The 22,605-nt window shown below is 46.3% G+C and overlaps 2 protein-coding genes across 5 annotated transcripts in view; one reads left to right on the top strand and one right to left on the bottom strand.

Moving 5' to 3' along the window:
* Positions 1-5,524, top strand: part of cdca3 (cell division cycle associated 3) — a 32,197-nt gene extending 26,673 nt beyond the window's left edge. For all 4 annotated transcript variants that reach the window (XM_038822254.1, XM_038822255.1, XM_038822256.1 and 1 more), the window contains exons 4-6: positions 232-531; positions 938-1,068; positions 4,739-5,524. In XM_038822254.1, the coding sequence (XP_038678182.1) occupies positions 232-531; positions 938-1,068; positions 4,739-4,882 (575 nt within the window). In that variant the 3' untranslated portion in view covers positions 4,883-5,524. The remainder of the gene's footprint in view (positions 1-231; positions 532-937; positions 1,069-4,738) is intronic.
* Positions 5,525-5,859: 335 nt separating this feature from the next.
* Positions 5,860-22,605, bottom strand: part of LOC119950710 (guanine nucleotide-binding protein G(I)/G(S)/G(T) subunit beta-3-like) — a 38,960-nt gene continuing 22,214 nt past the window's right edge. Inside the window, exon 6 of the mRNA XM_038773379.1 lies at positions 5,860-6,095. Within this exon, the coding sequence (XP_038629307.1) occupies positions 5,989-6,095 (107 nt within the window). The 3' untranslated portion in view covers positions 5,860-5,988. The remainder of the gene's footprint in view (positions 6,096-22,605) is intronic.

Raw genomic sequence — 22,605 nt, 5'->3', positions numbered from 1 at the left:
AGAAAGCTTTTGGGTTCTCTTGATCCTACCTGCCAAAGACTTCTCATGTCCCCTCCTTGCTCGTCTCAGCTCTCTCTTTAGATCCTTCCTCGCTTCCTTGTAACTATCAAGCGCCCCAAGTGGGGCGACCTTCAGTGGGCCAACCCTTTCCCTGGCTACCCTCTTGCTTTTTATGTACGTGTAAAAAGCCTTGGGATTTTCCTTAACTGCTTTATATTTTTTGTCTTTCAGACAAGTTGAACAAGCTGGTGAGACAGCTGAGTGGTGTTTTTATCAGTGAGGAGCCAGAACCAGTGGTCCCAGTGAGCGCACTTTCGGAGAGCAGCGAGGAGGAGGAGGCCACATCCTCGGAGGACCCTGTGGACGAGCTGTTGGACTGTGAAGAGGAGGTAGTGAGAGGCGGTGGACGGCTCTCTGTGCCCGAGCTGGACAAGGAGACGCTGCTGCCTGAACTGAAGGAACTGGTAGCTGGTGTTGAAGGAGCTCCCCAGCCTGCCCCGGCCCGGCCCCACAACCTATTCGCTGAGGATGGTCAGTGAGCTGTCACCTTGGCGAGGCATTGAGTGGGGAGGGGAGGGAGCGAGTACTGCTCAAGGAAAGGGGTTTTGACTGCGGTAGCTGCCAGGTGATTGAATGGCCGAGACTGGGGGCGATGTTGGAAGGTGTGGCAAGGATTGGGAGGTGGGTAGAGAGGCGGGGGCAAAACTGGGAGCATTGAGGATGCGAGGCTGAGTAAACAGAGCATAGGTTATGACGAGGGTGGGGGTGGGGGGGGGGCAAGGAGCGGATGGTGGTGAGGGAATGGGGCGAGACAGCGGAGGGCGACCGGATGGAGGAAGCGGAGTGGAGTGTGGTCCTCGGTAGTATAAGCTGATGCTATTACAGGTACAACCCGCTGACACATACTGATTTTCCAACCTACCCTTGTCCTCTGCAGATCCCCAGGCCATGAAGTGGAAACAGGTGAAGCCAGCGAGCAAGGCACTGCTGGTATCGGGGACTGGACGCTCACCTCTCCAGCTGCTGAGGGACGATAACTCTCCCACCTCCATCCTGGCCCGCCGACAGGTACGGAACAAACAGATTCCTGACAGGTTACAGCCAGGCTCTCCAGCCCGCTGTACAAGGATACCCCTGGGTTAGCGAAGGAGGTAAATCAGCATGGGTTCCTACGCAAGGCCCTGGTTCAATCAATCCTGGAGTTACTGTGAGAAGGTCTGGACAGCACACCTCTGGAAGGGGGCATCAGCCCCTATGAGACTCGGACTGAAACTAAGGAGTGATCAGAAAATGAGGGTCACATCCTCTGGGATTTTCAATTTTTACTGAAAGGAAGAGGTGTTGATGGGATTGAGCAAGAAAGTGTGTCTGCTGATGGGGCACTTTAGGATCGTTTGGAGGGGGGGGGGGGGGCGAGAGAATGATGTTGCGAAGGGTCAGAGTTTGAAATCGAGAGCCAGACTGTACAAGAGTCAAGTTGGGAAACACTGACGGACACCAGGGGTTGCTCCCAGTTTGGAAATGCCACCCACAAGCAGAATCGGTTCATTTTTGCTCCTGGATTGATAGCTTCCTGTTTACATAAGTTATGAAGGGTAACTGGGTGAAGGCGGCTCAATGGACATTGTGAACTGAGCCGCCATGATCTGGAGTGACAGGAGAGGCTCGAGGGGCTGGATGGCCTCATCCCAAAGAAACAGAAAATAGGAGCAGGAAGAGGCTATTTGGCCCTTCAAGCCTGCTTGCCACTCATGATCATGGTTGATCATCCAACTCAATAGCCTGACTGCTTCTTGAAACTATACAATGTTTTGGCCTCGACTACTTCCTGTGGTAATGAATTTCACAAGCTCACCACTCTCTGGGTGAAGAAATTTCTCCTCACATCTGTCCTAAATGGTCTAGCTACTATCCGCGGACTGGTTGTGGACACGCCAACCATTGGGAACATCCTTCCTGCATCTATCCTGTTTAGTCCTTTTTTATAGTTTTTTTAAAGGAATTTTATAGGTTTCTCAGTACAGCACAGTACAGGCTCTTCAGCCCACGCTGTTGTGCTGACCATTTATCCTAATCTAAGATCAACCAAACCTACACCCCTTCAATTTACTGCTGTCCATGTGCCTGTCCAAAACACAGAGGAGAATTACCAGGATGCTGCCTGGACTGGAGGGCATGTCTTATGAAGAAAGGTTGAGGGAGCTGGGGTTTTTCTCACTGGAGCAAAGATGGAAGAGAGGTGACTTAATAGAGGTGAACAAGGTGATGTAAACCTGCAGCGAAACCTCGCGGCTCTTAAACTCAATCCCCCTGCAAGTGAAAGCCAACACACTATACGCCTTCTTAACAACCCTATCAACCTGGGTGGCAACTTTGAGGGATCTGTATGTGGACCCCACGATCCCTCTGTTCCTCCACACTTCCAAGAATCCTGTTTCTATGTGATCCACCCCGCCCCCTCATTCTTCTGAACTCCAGCGAATAGAACATAGAACGATACAGCGCAGTACAGGCCCTTCGGCCCTCGATGTTGCACCGACATGGAAAAAACTAAAAGCCATCTAACCTACACTATGCCCTTATCATCCATATGCTTATCCAATAAACTTTTAAATGCCCTCAATGTTGGCGAGTTCACTACTGTTGCAGGTAGGGCATTCCACGGCCTCACCACTCTTTGCGTAAAAAACCCACCTCTGACCTCTGTCCTATATCTATTACCCCTCAATTTAAGGCTATGTCCCCTTGTGCTAGCCACCTCCATCCGCGGGAGAAGGCTCTCGCTGTCCACCCTATCTAACCCTCTGATCATTTTGTATGCCTCTATTAAGTCACCTCTTAACCTTCTTCTCTCTAACGAAAACAACCTCAAGTCCATCAGCCTTTCCTCATAAGATTTTCCCTCCATACCAGGCAACATCCTGGTAAATCTCCTCTGCACCCGTTCCAAAGCTTCCACGTCCTTCCTATAATGAGGCGACCAGAACTGCACGCAATACTCCAAATGCGGCCATACTAGAGTTTTGTACACCTGCAACATGACCTCATGGCTTCGGAACTCAATCCCTCTACCAATAAAGGCCATCACACCTTCTTCACAACCCTATCAACCTGGGTGGCAACTTTCAGGGATCTATGTACATGGACACCGAGATCCCTCTGCTCATCCACACTACCAAGAATTTTACCATTAGCCAAATATTCCTCATTCCTGTTATTCTTTCCAAAGTGAATCACCTCACACTTCTCCACATTAAACTCCATTTGCCACCTCTCAGCCCAGCTCTGCAGCTTATCTATGTCCCTCTGTAACCTGCAACATCCTTCCGCACTGTCTACAACTCCACCGACTTTAGTGTCGTCTGCAAATTTACTCACCCATCCTTCTGCGCCCTCCTCTAGGTCATTTATAAAAATGACAAACAGCAACGGCCCCAGAACAGATCCTTGTGGTACGCCACTCGTAACTGAACTCCATTCTGAACATTTCCCATCAACCACCACTCTGTCTTCTTTCAACTAGCCAATTTCTGATCCACATCTCTAAATCACCCTCAATCCCCAGCCTCCGTATTTTCTGCAATAGCCGACCGTGGGGAACCTTATCAAACGCTTTACTGAAATCCATATACACCACATCAACTGCTCTACCCTCGTCTACCTGTTCAGTCACCTTCTCAAAGAACTCGATAAGGTTTGTGAGGCATGACCTACCCTTCACAAAACCATGCTGACTGCCCCTAATCATATTATTCCTATCTAGATGATTATAAATCGTATCTTTTATAATCCTCTCCAAGACTTTACCCACCACAGACGTTAGGCTCACCGGCCTATAGTTACCAGACAATCCTAACCGATTCAATCTCTCATACGTCAGTGCTGCCATCCCAGGAATCAGTCTGGTAAACCTTCACTGCACTCCCTCTAATGCAAGAACATAAGGAGACCAAAACTGCGCACACTATTCCAGGTGTCGTCTCACAAAGACCCTGTATAATTGCAGCAAAACATCACTGCTCCTGTACTCTAATCCTCTTGCAATGAAGTCGAACATACCATTTGCCTTCTTTATTGCCTGCTGTTCTTGCATGCCTACCTTCAGTGACTGGTGTACAAAGACACCCAGGTCTCGTTGCACATTCCCCTCTCCTCATTTATGGCCATTCAGATAATAGTCTGCCTTCTCTCCAAATTATACTGCATCTGCCAATCATTTGCCCACTCACTCAACTTGTCCAAGTCACACTTAAGGATCTCGGTATCCTCCTCACAGCTCACCCTGCCACCCAATTTGGTGTCATCTGCAAATTCCCTCATCTAAATCATTAATATTCTGAATAGCTGGGATCTAGCACCGGTCCCCACTTGTCGCTGCCTGCCAATTTGAAAAAGGCCCATTAATTCCTACTCTTTGTTTTCTGTTTGCCAACTTATTTTCTATCCCTCTGAATACACTACCCCCAATCCCATGGCTTTAATTTTACACGCTAATCTCTTATGCGGTCAAAACCTTCTGAAAGTCCAAATATATCACATCAACTCTACTAGTTACATCCACAAAGAATTCCAATCGATTTGTCAAGTATGATTTATCCTTCACAAATCCATGCTTGCTCTGTCCGTTCCTGGCACTGTTTTCTAAGTGCTCTACTATAAAATCATGTTCCTGCATTGCTGTGTTTAATGTACTGTCTTGCCTGTTCAATGATTCTGTGCTGATTCCCTCCCTTGACAGGTCAACAAAACTCTGTCGGAGAAGTTGGGAGATCCTGAGCCAAGGAGGATGCTGAAAGTGGCCCGGAACCGTCCATTCTACCAAGACAAGGAAAACAGCAGTTACCACATCCTGACTGGCGACGTGATGATGTGTCCCCCTTGACCATGTGTGCCTATGTCTTCATGGCCTGGAGTCATGATCAAACTTTCACCAGCAGCTGCGCGCCCCCCCCCCCCCCACACTAAATCTCAGTACCCTTCTCAAAGGGATCGAATCCCAGACTCTATATCGCCATCCCATTTCCAATCAATCCATCTCAGAAGGCAGCATGACACTAAGATGAACTCTGTGCAGTTTGATACCTCCGCCCTGCTCTGTAGCCCTCACCTCTGGGACAATGAGGATCCTGGCTATGCTCCCATCCCTCGAGAGCTTGAGCCCTCCTCTCTTACTTTTCCATGCGCCTCTCACTGTACACCCTGGTGCCCCTAGCCAGTCGGTGCCCAGGAATGGCTGCTACCCCTGCCCATTGTTTGCTCAGCAGCTTTTTAAACTCTGCCTCCGCCTTACTCATATTGATCCCTCTCATTGACTGCCTGTTGTGTGTACGATGAAATAGGTGTGGGCAAAGATCGAAGATGGGAAATGCAAACACTGCCTTGTTGATGTGTGTGTGTGTGTGTGTGTCTGACTGTCTCTCTGTATCTCTTGCTCTCTCTCTGATGATCTGAGCCACTTTCAGATTTTATTGGTGGTTCTGTGATGTGCTATTGAATTTGTTAATAAAGTTGATGTGTAACGACAGATCTGATCCCTGGGATCCTCTTGTTTGTGCTGTAGTCGCTTCTGAATGATTGAGGGTTGAGGTGGGAGTGAGCTCAGTGTATTGTGTCTAAGTAATGGCTGGCCAAATGTGGCTATAAACAGTTTGACAGGGTATCAGTAAATTGAACGTGTTGTGAGCAGCTGATGCTGTGCGGCTGGATGGGGTGTGTCGGGGGGGTGGGTGGGGAGGAGGAGGAGAGAAGTGTGCATGTGTTGGGGTGTCGTGGGCTGAATCAAAATAAGAGAGTGGCTGAGCAGCTCCCAAACCTCAGCCCCTTTCCTGCCGTGAACAAACCCAGGACTGGAGACATAGAGGGGGTTGAAGTCGTTATTACAATTCATATGATGCCTTATTACAGTTGCGAACACCTGGTGGCACGTGCCGTGGGGAACATTACAGAGAAGATGCCTAATCCAATCCAAGTCTCTCAATTCCTTCGCTGCTAGTTCCAGATCTTCAGGAAGCTGTCCCAGGAGCCAGTGGCCACCGCCATCCCATTCTCCGGCACTCCCAGGCAGCTCACACGATTGTCATGCCCTGAGAGCACCCCTGTGAAGAAAGGAAGCACATAAAGTCAATCCGTGTGGGATCCCTCCCCTTTATCGGAAATTTGAGAGACTGAGCGAGTGCAGCCTCTATGATGATAATTTGCCTCTTAATCTAAAAAAGCTTCAGGGCTGGGAGTGGTGCAAAATTTGACTCCAGCGTTGGTTAATTTTGTATGATGTGTGTGTACCAGGGGCTGCTACTACAATTCCAGACCAGACCCCAACAGTGACTAGGATACTGGACAGAAACCCCAATATTTAATTTTACTACTGTAAGACTGAGAGGAGGATACCTCGCTCCAGGAGTGACTTCACAAAACATAGGAATATGGTTTTTATAACAAACTTTATTACTAACAGTATTAAAATACCTTCAACATCACACCAGAAAATAGCTTGCAATTAGTGCTTAAACAATGCTAATCAATACAGTGAACTTTAACTGCTATCTTTGCTCCCACTGTGGGCAGCACAATGGCCCATTGGTTAGCACTGCTGCCTCACACACCGAGGTCCCAGGTTCAATCCTGGTTCTGGGTCACTGTCCGTGTAGAGTTTGCACATTCTCCCCGTGTTTGCGTGGGTATCACCCCCATAACCCAAAGATGTTCGGGGTAGGTGGATTGGCCACACAAAATTGCCCCTTAATTGGAAAAAATGAATTGGGTACTCTAAAATTATCTTTTAAAAAATCTTAGCTCCCACTCAAAACAACAAAACCATCTCTGCTCTCAATCCACTTTCAAATACAGTTAGCACTCAGGAATACCTGCTGTACAGAGATGTTGATGCTCTGCTCTGAGAGAGACATCTTTTGACACTGCTTTGAAGATCAACCCTGTCAGAATCTCGAGCTGAAGTCTTCAGAAACTGTCATTATAGTTTGACTAAAACTAAACTGCTTTGCAAAATATCTAGAAATCTACCTTCTCCCATTAATTGCATTATTTTACTGAGCTGAAACCCAATGTATCTAATTAACTCAGAGAGAACCCCCTTAAGGTGGTTAACACACGAGGTTGAGTGCCTTGGATTACAAGAAGATATAGACGGGATGGTCAAATAGGCAGAGTGGTGGATGGAATTTAACCCTGAAAGGTGGAAGGTGATACACTTTGGAAGGAGTAATGTGACCAGGAAGTATTCAAAGACTGGCCTGACACTGGGAAGTTCTGAGGAATGAAGGGACCTTGGCATGTTTGTCCATAGATCTCTGAAGGCAGGTTAATAAGGTGGTGAAAAAGGCATATCAATCGAGGCAGAGATTACAGAAGCAGGGAGGTCATGTTGGAGTTGTATAGAACTTTGGTGAGGCCACAGCTGGAGTAGTGTGCAATTCTGGTCACCAGATTACAGGAAGGATGTGATTGCACTGGAATGGGTGTAGAGGCGATTAACCAGTGTGTTGCCTGGGATGGAATATTTAAGTTACAAAGAGGGGCTGGATAGGCTTCATTGGAGCAGAGAAGACTCGAGGGGTGATCTGATAGAGGTGTACATTATTGAGGGGCATTGCCAGGGTGCATAGGGAGCATCTGTTACCCTTAGTTAAAGGATAATTTACAAAGGGGCACAAGTTCAAGATGAGGGGAGGAGGTTCAGGGGAGATTTGAGGAAAAACCTCTTTACCTAGAGCATGGTGATGGTCTGGAATGCACTGATTGAGAGGGTGGAAGAGGCGGGTTTCCTCACATCCTTAAAAAAATACCTGGATGAGCATTTGGCACGGCATAACATTCAAGGCTATGGGCCAAGTGCTGGCAAATAGGATTAGTAGACAAGTCGTGCGTCGGTGCAGATTTGGTGAACCTATTCTGCGCTGTGGTTCTGTGATTCTTAATCCTAACCAAACTCCATGAGCCAAAGCTTTTATGATGCCTTAATTGCACCTCTGGCTCCCAAAACTTTCAAACCAGGATTCCTTAAAGACATTACTGCAGCAATCACACACACTAACCCAGGCTTTTAACCCATTACTGCACCAAATACCTATAAATATAACATATCTGAAATTTCTAGATTCATCACACCCTTACAAACATGACTCTAAGCCAGGCTTTTAACCTTAATGAATATACATTGTGGTGACCGACCAGGGCTTAGCGCTTAGGCCTGATAAAAATTGGCCATTTTAAATTAAAGAATTGGGCACTTTAAAACAAGCCACAATCACTCCAGCACAGCCTCATGAGAATTCGAACTGGCCAAGTTCGAATACACTGGAGGTCGGACAGCCTGACAAGACATATCCAGACCTGCCCTATCAATCGGCCAGAAAGAGATAATTGATCCGATCACTATGCACTGATCTATTGCTGCAAACCCTGGTCAGGCCACACTCTCAGGTACCTAGAGTTCCTGCCGTCACCTTTTGTCAAGGTGCGTGTGCGAATAAGGCCACGAGAGATGGACACCTGGGGCGGGTACAGGTGACCTGTCAATGGGGCATCAATCGGAGCATTGTACACTAAAACCCCTTTTTGATACCTCATTGGCAAAAGGACACGGTGGGAAAAGAACACAAAACCAAAGGGGGATAAAAGTAGGACTTGGGACCCCTCGGCAGTAAGGACTCAGAGCGGGAGGTGACCAGACCAGGGAAGCAAGAGACTGCCAGCGAGAACCAGCTTCATGAAGACGGACCAGAGGAACATGGTGATCAGATCCATAGCCCTTCCAAGCCATATTTGCGGCTAGTGTACACTGATCTTAGGTTGCTCTAGTACAGGGGTGGGCAAACTACGGCCCGCGGGCCGCATGCGGCCCGCCAAAGGTATTTCTGCGGCCCACCAAGTCATTAAAAAAAAAAAAAAAATTTTTTTTTAAAGAAATTTTTTTTTTTTTTTTTTAAAGGTTAATGGGGGGGGGGGGGGGGGGCTGTTGGGTTACTTACTGGTATAGGGTGGATACGTTGACTTGAGTAGGGTGATCATTGCTCGGCACAACATCGAGGGCCGAAGGGCCTGTTCTGTGCTGTACTGTTCTATGTTCTATATGAGGTGCCCAGAATGATAACCGGGTGAAGTAATTATTTTACTTAATATACTATGCGGCCCTTTAAAATTGTGAATTTCTGAATGTGGCCCTTGCACGGAAAAGTTTGCCCACCCCTGCTCTAGTATTTTGTGGGTAATAGAAGGGTTAATTGTGTTAAATAAATACTGTAGAATTTGAACTTGTGTTTATGGTTTGTTCTTGTTAATAAGGACACCCGAGATTAAACCTTTGAATAAGTAAACTGGTCGAAAGTATCTGACGTTTTACAGATACCAACAACATACAACACAATATGCGTGTGTGCACAGCACCAGGGGACATGGGTGTGTATGCGTATAAGTCTGCATTGGTGCAGATTCGATGGGCCGAAGGGCCTCTTCTGCACTATTATTCTATTCTGATTCTGTGATGTATGTTTGTGCACCCAAGGACATATGTGCGCACACAGCGTGTGCACCAGGGGGTATGCGCGTGCACGGCAGGGATATTTGTGTGCATGTGCGCATGCCTGGGACGTTTGTATGCATGAGAGGGGCCACGTGTGCCAGGATAGATGTGTGTGCATGTGAGAGGGGACATGTGTGTTTGCATCAGGGGCCGTGTGTGTTGTCTGCGCCATGAGCAATATGTGTGTGCTGGGCTGTAACGTTACTGGCCTGTGACCCTGCGACAGAGCTGCAAACAATTAAAGATGCACATAGAACATTACAGTGCAGTACAGGTCCTTCGGCCCTCGATGTTGCGCCGATCTGTGAAACCACTCTAAAGTCCGTCTACACTATTCCCTTATCATCCGTATGTTTATCCAATAACCATTTACATGCCCTTAATGTTGGCGAGTCCACTACTGTTGCAGGCAGGGCATTCCACGCCCTTACTACTCTCGGAGTAAAGAACCTACCTCTGACATCTATATCTATCTCCCCTCAATTTAAAGCTATGTCCCCTCGTGCCAGCCATCACCATCCGAGGAAAAAGGCTCTCACTGTCCACCCTATCTAACCCTCTGATCATTTTGTATGCCTCAATTAAGTCACCTCTTAACCTTCTCTCTAACGAAAACAACCTTAAGTCCCTCAGCCTTTCCTCATAAGATCTTCCCTCCATACCAGGCAACATCCTGGTAAATCTCCTCTGTGCCCTTTCCAAAGCTTCCACATCCTTCCTATAATGCGGCGACCAGAACTGCACGCAATACTCCAAATGCGGCCACACCAGAGTTTTGTATAGCTGCAACATGACCTCATGGCTCCGAAACTCAATCCCTCTATCAATAAAAACTAACACACCATACGCCTTCTTGACAACCCGATCAACCTGGGTGGCAACTTTCAGGTATCGATGTACATGGACACCGAGATCTCTCTGCTCATCCACACTACCAAGAATCTTACCATGAGCCCAGTACTCTGTCTTCCTGTTACTCTTTCCAAAATGAATCACCTCACACTTTTCTGCATTAAACTCCATTTTCCACCTCTCAGCCCAGCTCTAGCTTATCTATGTCCCTCTGTAACCTGCAACATCCTTCCGCACTGTCCACAACTCCATCAACTTTAGTGTCATCTGTAAATTTACTCACCCATCTTTCTACGCCCTCCTCCAGGTCATTTACAAAAATGACAAACAGCAGTGGCCCCAAAACAGATCCTTTTGGTACACCACTAGTAACTGAACTCCAGGCTGAACATTTCCCATCAACCACCACTCTCTGTCTTCTTACAGCTAGCCAATTTCTGATCCAAACTGCTAAATCATCCTGAATCCCATGCCTCCGTATTTTCTGCAATAGCCTACCGTGGGGAACCTTATCAAACGTTTTACTGAAATCAATACACACCACATCAACTCATCTTTACAACCCTCGTCCACCTGTTTGGTCACCTTCTCAAAGAACTCAATAAGGTTTGTGAGGCACGACCTACCCTTCACAAAACCGTGTTGACTATTCCTAATCAAATTTTTCCTTTCTAGATGATTATAAATCCTAACTCTTATAAACCTTTCAAGACTTTGCCCACAATAGAAGTAAGGCTCACTGGTCAATAGTTACCGGGGTTGTCTCTACTCCCCTTCTTGAACAAGGGGACAACATTTGCTATCCTCCAATCTTCTGGCACTATTCCTGTAGACAACAATGACATAAAGATCAAAGCCAAAGGCTCAGCAATCTCCTCCCTAGCTTCCCAGAGAATCCTAGGATAAATCCCATCCGGCCCTGGGGACTTATCTATTTTCACACTATCCAGAATTGCTAACACCTCCTCCTTATGAACCTCAAGCCCTTCTAGTCTAGGAGCCTGTATCTCAGTATTCTCCATGACAACATTGTCTTTTTCCTGCGTGAATACTGACAAAAAATATTCATTTAGCACCTCTCCTATCTTCTCAGACTCCACGCATAACTTCCCACTACTGTCCTTGACTGGCTCTACTCTTACCCTAGTCATTCTTTTATTCCTGACATACCTATAGAAAGCTTTAGGGTTTTCCTTGATCCTACCTGCCAAAGACTTCTCATGTCCCCTCCTGGCTCTTCTAAGCTCTCTCTTTAGGTCCTTCCTAGCTAACTTGTAACTCTTGAGTGCCCTAACTGAACCTTCACGTCTCATCTTTACATAAGCCTCCTTCTTCCTCTTGACAAGTGATTCAACTACTTTAGTAAACCACAGTCCCCTTGCTCGACCACTTCCTCCCTGCCTGACAGGTACATACTTATCAAGGACACGCAATAGCTGTTCCTTGAACGAGCTCCACATTTCAATTTTGCCCATCCCCTGCAATTTCCTTCCCCATCTGATGCATCCTAAGTCTTGCCTCATCGGATCATCGCCTTTCCCCCAGCTATAACTTTTGCCCTGAGGTACATACCTATCCCTTTCCATCGCTAAAGTAAACATAACTGAATTGTGGTCACTATCACCAAAGTGCTCACCTACCTCCAAATCTAGCATCCTGTAATCACCTTTAAGCAGAGATATACAAATTAGGAGGAGGCCCATCGAGACTGCCCAACCATTTCATGAGCTCACGGCTGACTTCCGTGTAACCTCATCCCCACATCCCCGCCCATCTTAATCTCAATCGGGAGAGGTTTATAGAACATAGAACACTACAGCGCAGTACGGGCCCTTCGGCCCTCGATGTTGCGCCGACCTGTGAAACCATCTGAAGCCTATCTGACCTACACTATTCCATTTTCATCCATATGTCTATCCAGTTACCACTTAAATGCCCTTAAAGTTGGCGAGTCTACTACTGTTGCAGGCAGGGCGTTCCACACCCCTACTACTCTCTGAGTAAAGAAACTGCCTCTGACATCTGTCCTATATCTATCATCCCTCAATTTAAAGCTATGTCCCCTCGTGTTGGTCATCACCATCCGAGGAAAAAGACTCTCACTGTCCACCCTATCTAACCCTCTGACTATCTTATATGTCTCTATTAAGTCACCTCTCAGCCTTCTCCTCTCTAACGAAAACAACCTCAATTCCCTGAGCCTTTCCTCGTAAGACCTTCCCTCCATACCAGGCAACATCCTAGTAAATCTCCTCTGAACCCTTTCCAAAGCTTCCACATCCTTCCTATAATGTGGTGACCAGAACTGCACGCAGTACTCTAGGTGCGGCCGCACCAGAGTTATGTACAGCTGCAGCATGACTTTGTGGTTCCGAAACACAATCCCCCTGCTTATAAAGGCTAGCACACCATATGCCTTCTTAACAGCCCTATTAACCTGGGTGGCAACTTTCAGGTATCTATGTACATGGACACCGAGATCTCTCTGCTCATCCACACTACCAAGAATCTTACCATGAGCCCAGTACTCTGTCTTCCTGTTACTCTTTCCAAAATGAATCACCTCACACTTTTCTGCATTAAGCTCCATTTTCCACCTCTCAGCCCAGCTCTAGCTTATCTATGTCCCTCTGTAACCTGCAACATCCTTCCGCACTATCCACAACTCCACCGACCTTCGTGTCATCTGCAAATTTACTAACCCATCCTTCTACACCCTCTTGCAGGTCATTTATAAAAATGACAAACAGCAGTGGCCCCAAAACAGATCCTTGCGGTACACCACTAGTAACTGAACTCCAGGATGAACATTTGCCATCAACCACCACCCTCTGTCTTTCAGCTAGCCAATTACTGATCCAAACCGCTAAATCACCTTCAATTCCATACTTCCTTATTTTCTGCAATAGCCTACCGTGGGGAACCTTATCAAACGCCTTACTGAAATCCATATACACCACATGAACAGCTTTACCCTGATCCACCTGTTTGGTCACCTTCTCAAAAAACTCAATAAGGTTTGTGAGGCATGACCTACCCTTCACAAAACTGTGTTGACTATCGCTAATCAACTTGTTCTTTTCAAGATGATTATAAACCCTATCTCTTATAACCTTTTCCAACATTTTACCCAGAACCGAAGTAAGGCTCACAGGTCTATAATTACCAGGGTTGTCTCTACTCCCCTTCTTGAACAAGGGGACAACATTTGCTATCCTCCAGTCTTCCGGCACTATTCCTGTCAACAAAGACGACATAAAGATCAAGGACAAAGGCTCTGCAATCTCCTCCCTGACTTCCCAGAGAATCCTAGGATAAATCCCATCTGGCCCAGGGGACTTATCTATTTTGACATTTTCCAAAATTGCTAACACCTCCTCCTTTTGAACCTCAATTCCATCTAGCCTGGTGAAGGGACAGTATTAAGCGATGTGGAAACGACCTGAGTGACGAGTTAAAACACAGATCAGCCGTAACCTAAACTTCCTTTCCTCTCCAACCCCTGAAACACTTCTCACCTCCCACATGTGCATCCATTATTGCTGGGACCCGGTGCTTGAGTTCCTCTGATCACGTTTCCACCCTGTCATTTGGGCCAAGATGGCTTTTCTCGACTGTGACACCGATTGCTACTGTGGCAGACCTAAACTGGGTGGCACAGTAGCACAGTGGTTAGCACTGTTGCTTCACAGTGCCAGGTTCCCAGATTCGATACCAGGCTTGAGTCACTGTCTGTGCGGCATCTGCATGTTCTCCCCGCGTCTGCGTGGGTTTCCTCCAGATGCTCTGGTTTCCTCTCAAGTCCCGAAAGCCGTGCTGTCAGGTGAATTGGACATTCTGAATTCTCCCTCAGTGTACCCGAACAGGCGCAGGAATGTGGTGACAATGGGCTTTTCACAGTAACTTCCATTGCAGAACATAAGAACTAGGAATATGAGTAGACCATCTGGCCCTTCGAACCTGCACTGCCATTCAATGAGATCATGGCTGATCTTTTGTGGACTCAGCTCCATTTTCCCGCCCAAACACCATGACCCTTTATTCCTTTATTCTTCAAAAAACTATCCATCTTTAACTTGAAAACATTTAATGAATGAGCCTCAACTGCTTCACTGGGCAGGGAATTCCATAGATTCACAGCCCTTTTGGTGAAGAAATTCCTCTTAAGCTCAGTCCTAAATCTACTTCCCCTTATTTTGAGGTTATGCCCCCTAGTGCTGCTTTCACCCGCCAATGGAAACAACCTGCCCACATCTATCCTATCCCCTTCATAATTTTATATGTTTCTATAAGATCTCGCCCGCATCCTTCTAAATTCCAACGAGTACAGTCCTAGTCTACTCAACCTCTCCTCGTAATCCAACACCCTCAACTCTGGGATTAACCTAGTAAATCTGCTTTGCACATCCTCCAGCGCCAGTACGTCCTTTCTCACACAATACTCCAGGTGTGACCTCACTAATACCTTATGCAGTTGCAGCATAACCTCCCTAGTCTTCAACTCCATCCCTCTAGCATCATGTGAGGGTCCCTTTAAGGAAAGTGTGTTTTATCAAATGGCTACAGTGATGTCATTGTGTGGTTGGAAGTGGGCTGTGATTTTGTCTTTTACTTTCGTTTTGAGCTGGAAGCTGCTTTGTGGCTCTGAGTTTTTTGGTTTCGGTTTCAGTTGGAGAGCTGCATTCAAACAAAGAATTCAAACAAGGAATTCAAACCTACTGTTTTGTGGAAAAAGGGTGTTTGGCTTACGGATGTTGTTAGAAAAGTTATTAAGGGTTACCTATAGAGTACTGTATCTTTGGGGGGTATTTGTGTTGGTAGTTGGTAGTTGGATGTTTATTGTGTGTTCATAAAATGTTACCTGGATTCATAGAATAAACATTGTTTTATTTAAAAATTCTTAAGATCTCTCTTGTATAACACCTGGAAAGTAGGCCCTTGTCTCTTCATATCTCTTCATATCCAAAATAAATTAAAAGTTGTAGGTCACGTGAACTCCATGACATACTTTGGTGTTCTCTAATACCTGCCCCATAATAAATTGGGGGCTCGTCCGGGATAAAAGTCTATCTTTCGTGATTGGGTTGGCTTAGTGAACTTAAAGACAGTGAGGGGTGAGCATATTTGTGTTTGCTTTTCAGGTGTGGGATTCCAGTTTAAGTAGGGAGTGTGTTGTGGAGAATGGCTCTTTTAGAGGCTCGGAAGTTTTGAAGTGGAGAAGGTCACACGCAGTACCTTATGAACAGAGACTAAAAAAATACTTTTAGATTTGGAAAAAACATTGCAGTTAACATTACCTGACAGCACACAAAGAGAAGAGGTACTTACGGCGGTAGCTGAGCATTTAAAATTGCCGGAGATACAGTTCGACTCATTAGAAATGACAAAAATCCAGTTACAGATTAAGCAACTTAAACATGAAAAAGAAAGCAGCTTGAATACGAAATGAGGGAAAAAGAAAGAGAAAAGGAGAGAGAAGAAAGAAGAAAAGAAAGAATAGCCCTAGCAGAACAACAAGAAAGAGAAAGGGAGATACAGATCAGGGAAAAAGGAAAAGAGAGAGTGTTTGAACTTCAGAAAATGGCCGTGAAACATGACAGTCTGATAAAATTGGCAAATGTAAAGAGAAACGTAGTTTGAGGATAGTGATGAGGATGAAGGGAAAGAGCGTCATAGTCAAAGGCTTGGTGGGGATCTATTTAAATATGTCCAAGCATTGCCAGGGTTTCATGAGAAGGAGGTAGAAACCTTTTTAATTTAATTTGAGAAGGTACCAAAACAAATGAAATGGCTACAGGACATGTGGGTATTCTTGATTCAAACAAAGTTGATAGGTAGGGCTAGTGAAGTGTTTGCATCACTAACGGAGGAGACATCGGGGACCTATGAGGAGGTGAAAAAATTCATCTTAGGTGCATATGAACTAGTGCCTGAACCCTACAGACAAAACTTTAGAAATTTAAGGAAAGAACCTGGTCAAACATACATGGAGTGTGAAAAGATCAAACAGATAGGTTTGATAGGTGGATAAGAGCTTTGAAAATAGACCAAACGTATGAAGCTCTCAGAGAAATTATACTTTTGGAGGAGTTTAAAAATTCAATTCCTGATGTAGTGAGAACTCATGTGGAAGAGGAGAGGGTTAAAACTGCGAGGTTAGCAGCTGAAATGGCAGATGATTATGAGTTAGTTAATAAATCAAAGTTTGGTTTCCGACATCAGTTTCAGCCGGTGAGGAATAAAGACTGGAGAAAGAACAAATACTCAAGTGGTAGAGGTAAAGGGGATCTGATGGGAGATAATAAGGAGAGTGTACCTCAGATTAAAAAAGAAATCCAGGAGGGTGGAAGAGAAATGAAAAGTTTCAAATGTTTTCACTGTAATAAACTAGGCCATGTAAAGTCACAGTGTTGGTGGTTGAAGAATAAACACTGGGAAGGCTGATGTGGTAAAACAGGTGTGTTAAAGTGGTAAAGGAAAGCCCAAGTGAAGCAAAGGAGGTGCAAAAGATTGTGCAGCCTGATCAAGAGGTGATTGATAAGAAGGTGCCAGATCTCTTTAAATAATTTACTTGCGTGGGTAGAGTTTACTCATGTGTACCAGGAGGAGTGGATAATGAAGACACAATTTTTTGAGACATGGGAGCTGGTCAATCTTTGATAGTAAGAGATGAGGAGTTATGTAGTTTGGGAGGAATATTGCCAGAAAAGGTGATAATATGTGGAATTCAGGGTGAGAGGAGTGGTGTTCAATTATATAAGGTAAGGTTGGAAAGTCCAGTGAAGAGTGGTGAAGTGGTAGTAGGAGTAATAGATAAACTATCTTGTCCAGGAATACAGTTTATCTTGGGTAATGAAATAGCTGGATCGCAGGTGGGAGTGATGCCTACTGTGGTTGATAAGCCAGTGGAAGATCAGACAACTGAAGTGTTGAAGGACGAATATCCTGGGATTTTTCTGGATTGTGTAGTAACAAGGTCGCAAAGTCACAGGTTAAGACAAGAGGAGAAATCAAAGAGTGAAGATAAAGTTGAAGTTCAGTTATCAGAAATAATTTTTGATCAGATGGTTGGAAAAGAAAAAGAACAGGTGGAGGATGAGGCAGATATTTTTAGTTCAGGAAAATTAGCGGAGTTACAACAGAAAGATATAGAAATGAAATGGATGTATCGCAAAGCGTACACGGAAGAGGAATCTGAGTGTATACCAGAATGTTATTACCGTAAAAATGATGTCTTTCATAGAACATACAGTGCAGAAGGAGGCCATTCGTCCCATCAAGTCTGCACCGACCCACATTAAGCCCTCACTTTCACCCTATCCCCGTAACCCAGTAATCCCTCCTAACCTTTTTGGACACTAAGGGCAATTTCGCATGGCCAGTCCACCTAACCTGCACGCCTTTGGACTGTGGGAGGAAACCGGAGCACCCGGAGGAAACCCACGCAGACACAGGGAAAACGTGCAGACTCCTCACAGACAGCGACCCAGCGGGGAATTGAACTGGGACCCTGGCGCTGTGAAGTCACAGTGCTATCTACTTGTGCTACTGTACTGCCCATCTTGATGCGAAAATGGAGACCGGATGAAAAGTGGGCAGAAGTTTATCAAGTGGTATTGCCGATAGGGTATAGAAAGTAGGTGTTGCGTGTGGCACATGAGGTACCAGTAACAAATCATTTGGGAGTAAGGAAAATTCAAGCTAAAATACAAAAACATTTTAATTGGTCTGGACTACATAAAGATGTAGTTAAATTTTGTCGACCATGTCACACATGTCAAGTTATAGGGAAACGTCAAGCAGTGATAAAACCAGCACCCTTAATACCTATTCCAGCATTTGAGGAACCTTGTACAAGGGTCTTAATTGATTGCGTAGGACCGCTTCCTAAAACGAAAAGTGGTAATCAATATCTTTTGACTATAATGGATGTGTCTAGTAGATTTCCAGAGGCCATTCTAGTACGCAATATTACAGCGAGAAAGATTGTAGAGGAGTTACTTAAATTCTTTACTCGTATAGTGGGCCAGGGTTCAGAGAACACCAAAGTATGTCATGGAGTTCACCTGACCCACAACTTTTAATAGATTTTGGTTATGGGGAGCACAAGGGCCCATTTTTCAGGTGTTATGCAACAGAGATCTTAAGTATTTTTAAAACAAAACAATGTTCATTCTATTATTCCAGTTAACATATTATAAAAACACAGTAAACAGTTTGTCAAATACCGACACTGATAATCCCCACAGACACAATACTCTTTAGGTAACACTAAATAACTTTCCTAACAATATCCATAAGTCAAAACACCTTTTTTTCCCACAAAACAGTAGATTTAAATTCCTTACAAAAAACAGGTATTACTTTGAAGTCATCAAATGATCTGGAGGCACCTTTTAAACTGCAGAGAGAGAGACACACACCCAAGACTTCTCTGTCTTTTTCCAGCTTCCAAAGACCTCAATCGAAACTAAAACACAGAGCTAAAAACAGCTCTCTGGGAAGCCAGGGAGGAGATTGCAGAGCCTTTGTCCTTGATCTTTACGTCGTCTTTGTCGACAGGAATAGTGCCGGAAGACTGGAGGATAGCAAATGTTGTCCCCTTGTTCAAGAAGGGGAGTAGAGACAACCCTGGTAATTATAGACCTGTGAGCCTTACTTCGGTTCTGGGTAAAATGTTGGAAAAGGTTATAAGAGATAGGGTTTATAATCATCCTGAAAAGAACAAGTTGATTAGCGATAGTCAACACGGTTTTGTGAAGGGTAGGTCATGCCTCACAAACCTTATTGAGTTTTTTGAGAAGGTGACCAAACAGGTGGATGAGGGTAAAGCGGTTGATGTGGTGTATATGGATTTCAGTAAGGCGTTTGATAAGGTTCCCCACGGTAGGCTATTGCAGAAAATACGGAAGTATGCATACAAAATGATCAGACGGTTAGATAGGGTGGACAGCGAGAGCCTTCTCCCGCGGATGGAGGTGGCTAGCACGAGGGGACATAGCCTTAAATTGAGGGGTAATAGATATAGGACAGAGGTCAGAGGTGGGTTTTTTACGCAAAGAGTGGTGAGGCCGTGGAATGCCTTACCTGCAACAGTAGTGAACTTGCCAACATTGAGGGCATTTAAAAGTTTATTGGATAAGCATATGGATGATAAGGGCATAGTGTAGGTTAGATGGCATTTAGTTTTTTTCCATGTCGGTGCAACATCGAGGGCCGAAGGGCCTGTACTGCGCTGTATCGTTCTATGTTCTATGTTCTATGGGATTGAAGGTGATTTAGTGGTTTGGATCAGCAATTGGCTAGCTGAAAGAAGACAGAGGGTGGTGGTTGATGGCAAATGTTCATCCTGGAGTTCAGTTACTAGTGGTGTACTGCAAGGATCTGTTTTGGGGCCACTGCTGTTTGTCATTTTTATAAATGACCTGCAAGAGGGTGTAGAAGGATGGGTTAGTAAATTTGCAGATGACACAAAGGTCGGTGGAGTTGTGGATAGTGCTGAAGGATGTTGTAGGATACAGAGGGACATAGATAAGCTGCAGAGCTGGGCTGAGAGGTGGCAGATGGAGTTTAATGCGGAAAAGTGTGAGGTGGTTCACTTTGGAAGGAGTAACAGGAATGCAGAGTACTGGGCTAATGGCAAGATTCTTGGTAGTGTAGATGAACAGAGAGATCTCGGCATCCAGGTACATAAATCCCTGAAAGTTGCCACCCAGGTTAATAGGGCTGTTAAGAAGGCATATGATGTGCTAGCCTTTATCAGTAGGGGGATTGAGTTTCGGAGCCACGAGGTCATGCTGCAGCTGTACAAAACTCTGGTGCGGCCACACCTGGAGTACTGCGTGCAGTTCTGGTCACCACATTATAGGAAGGATGTGGAAGCTTTGGAAAGGGTTCAGAGGAGATTTACTAGGATGTTGCCTGGTATGGAGGGAAGGTCTTACAAGGAAAGGCTCAGGGTCTTGAGGTTGTTTTCGTTAGAGAGGAGAAGGCTGAGAGGTGACTTAATAGAGATATATAAGATAGTCAGAGGGTTAGATAGGGTGGACAGTGAGAGTCTTTTTCCTCGGATGGTGATGACCAACACGAGGGGACATAGCTTTAAATTGAGGGGTGGTAGATGTAGGACAGATGTCAGAGGCAGTTTCTTTACTCAGAGAGTAGTACGGGTGTGGAACGCCCTGCCTGCAACAGTAGTAGACTCACCAACTTTAAGGGCATTTAAGTGGTCACTGGACAGACATATGGATGAAAATGGAATAGTGTAGGTCAGATAGGCTTCAGATGGTTTCACAGGTCGGCGCAACATCGAGGGCCGAAGGGCCCGTGCTGCGCTGTAATGTTCTATGTTCTATAAACCCTGGCCCATAACACTAGCAATGAAATTCAAAACTCCATTCACCTTCTTAATCACCTGTTGCATTGTTAATGTAAGCCTACTGGTGACAATATAGATTATTATAAATATTATTGTAACTCAGACCATTTTGCTGGGCGAGGCAGCTCAAACTGGGTTCCACTCTCATCTATCTCGTCGTAACTAGAGGGTCCCTTGCAATGGCTTCTCCTTCCCCCCACCATTCCCTCTGGCGTCCCCTCTCCATGGATCTACTCCTCATTCCATCTACACGATGCCACTCGGTGTCCTCGTCTGTCAACACAGCGTTCACTTTGACAAGTATTCTGAGGGTAGCCAGGCCCACCTCACCAACATCCCCCGTCTCACTGGCCTGCAGCACCTCAAATTAAAAAAGCCTCATCCTTATTTTCAACCCCTCCCCATCTCTGTAACCTCCTCCAGCCCCACACCCTCCCCATCTCTGTAACCTCCTCCAGCCCCACACCCTCCCTATCTCTGTAACCTCCTCCAGCCCCTACACCCCTCCCTATCTCTGTAACCTCCTCCAGCCCCACACCCTCCCTATCTCTGTAACCTCCTCCAGCCCCTACACCCCTCCCTATCTCTGTAACCTCCTGCAGCCCCTACACCCCTCCCTATCCCTGTAACCTCCTCCAGCCCCTACACCCCTCCCTATCTCTGTAACCTCCTCCAGCCCCTACACCCCTCCCTATCTCTGTAACCTCCTCCAGCCCCTACACCCCTCCCTATCTCTGTAACCTCCTCCAGACCCTACGCCCCTCCCTATCTCTGTAACCTCCTCCAGCCCCACACCCCTCCCTATCTCTGTAACCTCCTCCAGCCCCACACCCCTCCCTATCTCTGTAACCTCCTCCAGCCTCTAAACCCCTCCCCTATCTCTGTAACCTCCTCCAGCCCCTAAACCCCTCCCTAACTATGTAACCTCCTCCAGCCCCTAAACCCTCCCTATCTCCCTACCCTTCTCCAGGACACACACCCCTCCCTATCTCTTTAACCTCCTCCAGCCCCTAAGCCCTCCCTATCTCTGTAACCTCCTCTAGCCCTATACCCCTCCTCATCTCTATAACCTCGTCCAGCCCCTACGCCCCTCCCTATCTCTGTAACCTCCTCCAGTCCCTAAACCCTCCCTATCTCTGTAACCTCCTCCACCCCCATCACCCCTCCCTTTCGCTGTAACCTCCTCCAGCCCCCAGACCCCTCCTCATCTCTGTGACCTAGATCTCTCCCTATCTCTGTAATCTCCTCCAGCCCCTACACCCCTTCCTACCTCTGTAACGTCCTCAAGGCCCTTAACCCCTCCCTATCTCTGTAATCTCCTCTAGGCCATTAACTCCTCCCTGTCTCTGTAACCTCCTCCAGCCCCCACACTCCTCCCTATCTCTGTAACCTCCTACAGCCCCTACATCTCTCCCTTTCTCTGTAATCTACTCCAGCCCCTACACCCCTTCCTACGTCTGTAACGTCCCCAAGGCCCTTAATCCCTCCCCATCTCTGTAACCTCCTCCAGCCCCACACCCCTCCCTATCTCTGTAACCTCCTCCAGCCTCTAAACCCCTCCCCCATCTGTAACCTCCTCCAGCTCCACACCCTCCATATCTCTGTAACCTCCTCCAGCCCCCACACCCTGCCTATCTCTGTAACGTCCTCCAGCCCCACACCCCTCCCTATCTCTGTAACCTCCTCCAGCCTCTAAATCCCTCCCCTATCTCTGTAACCTCCTCCAGCCCCTAAACCCCTCCCTAACTATGTAACCTCCTCCAGCCCCTAAACCCTCCCTATCTCCCTACCCTTCTCCAGGACACACACCCCTCCCTATCTCTGTGACCTCCTCCAG

Source organism: Scyliorhinus canicula, chromosome 16, assembly GCF_902713615.1.
Source record: "Scyliorhinus canicula chromosome 16, sScyCan1.1, whole genome shotgun sequence".
In the NCBI taxonomy this organism is placed as follows: Eukaryota; Metazoa; Chordata; class Chondrichthyes; order Carcharhiniformes; family Scyliorhinidae; genus Scyliorhinus; species Scyliorhinus canicula.
Note: the sequence above shows the minus strand (reverse complement) of the source record. Positions and strands in the feature narration are given on the sequence as shown.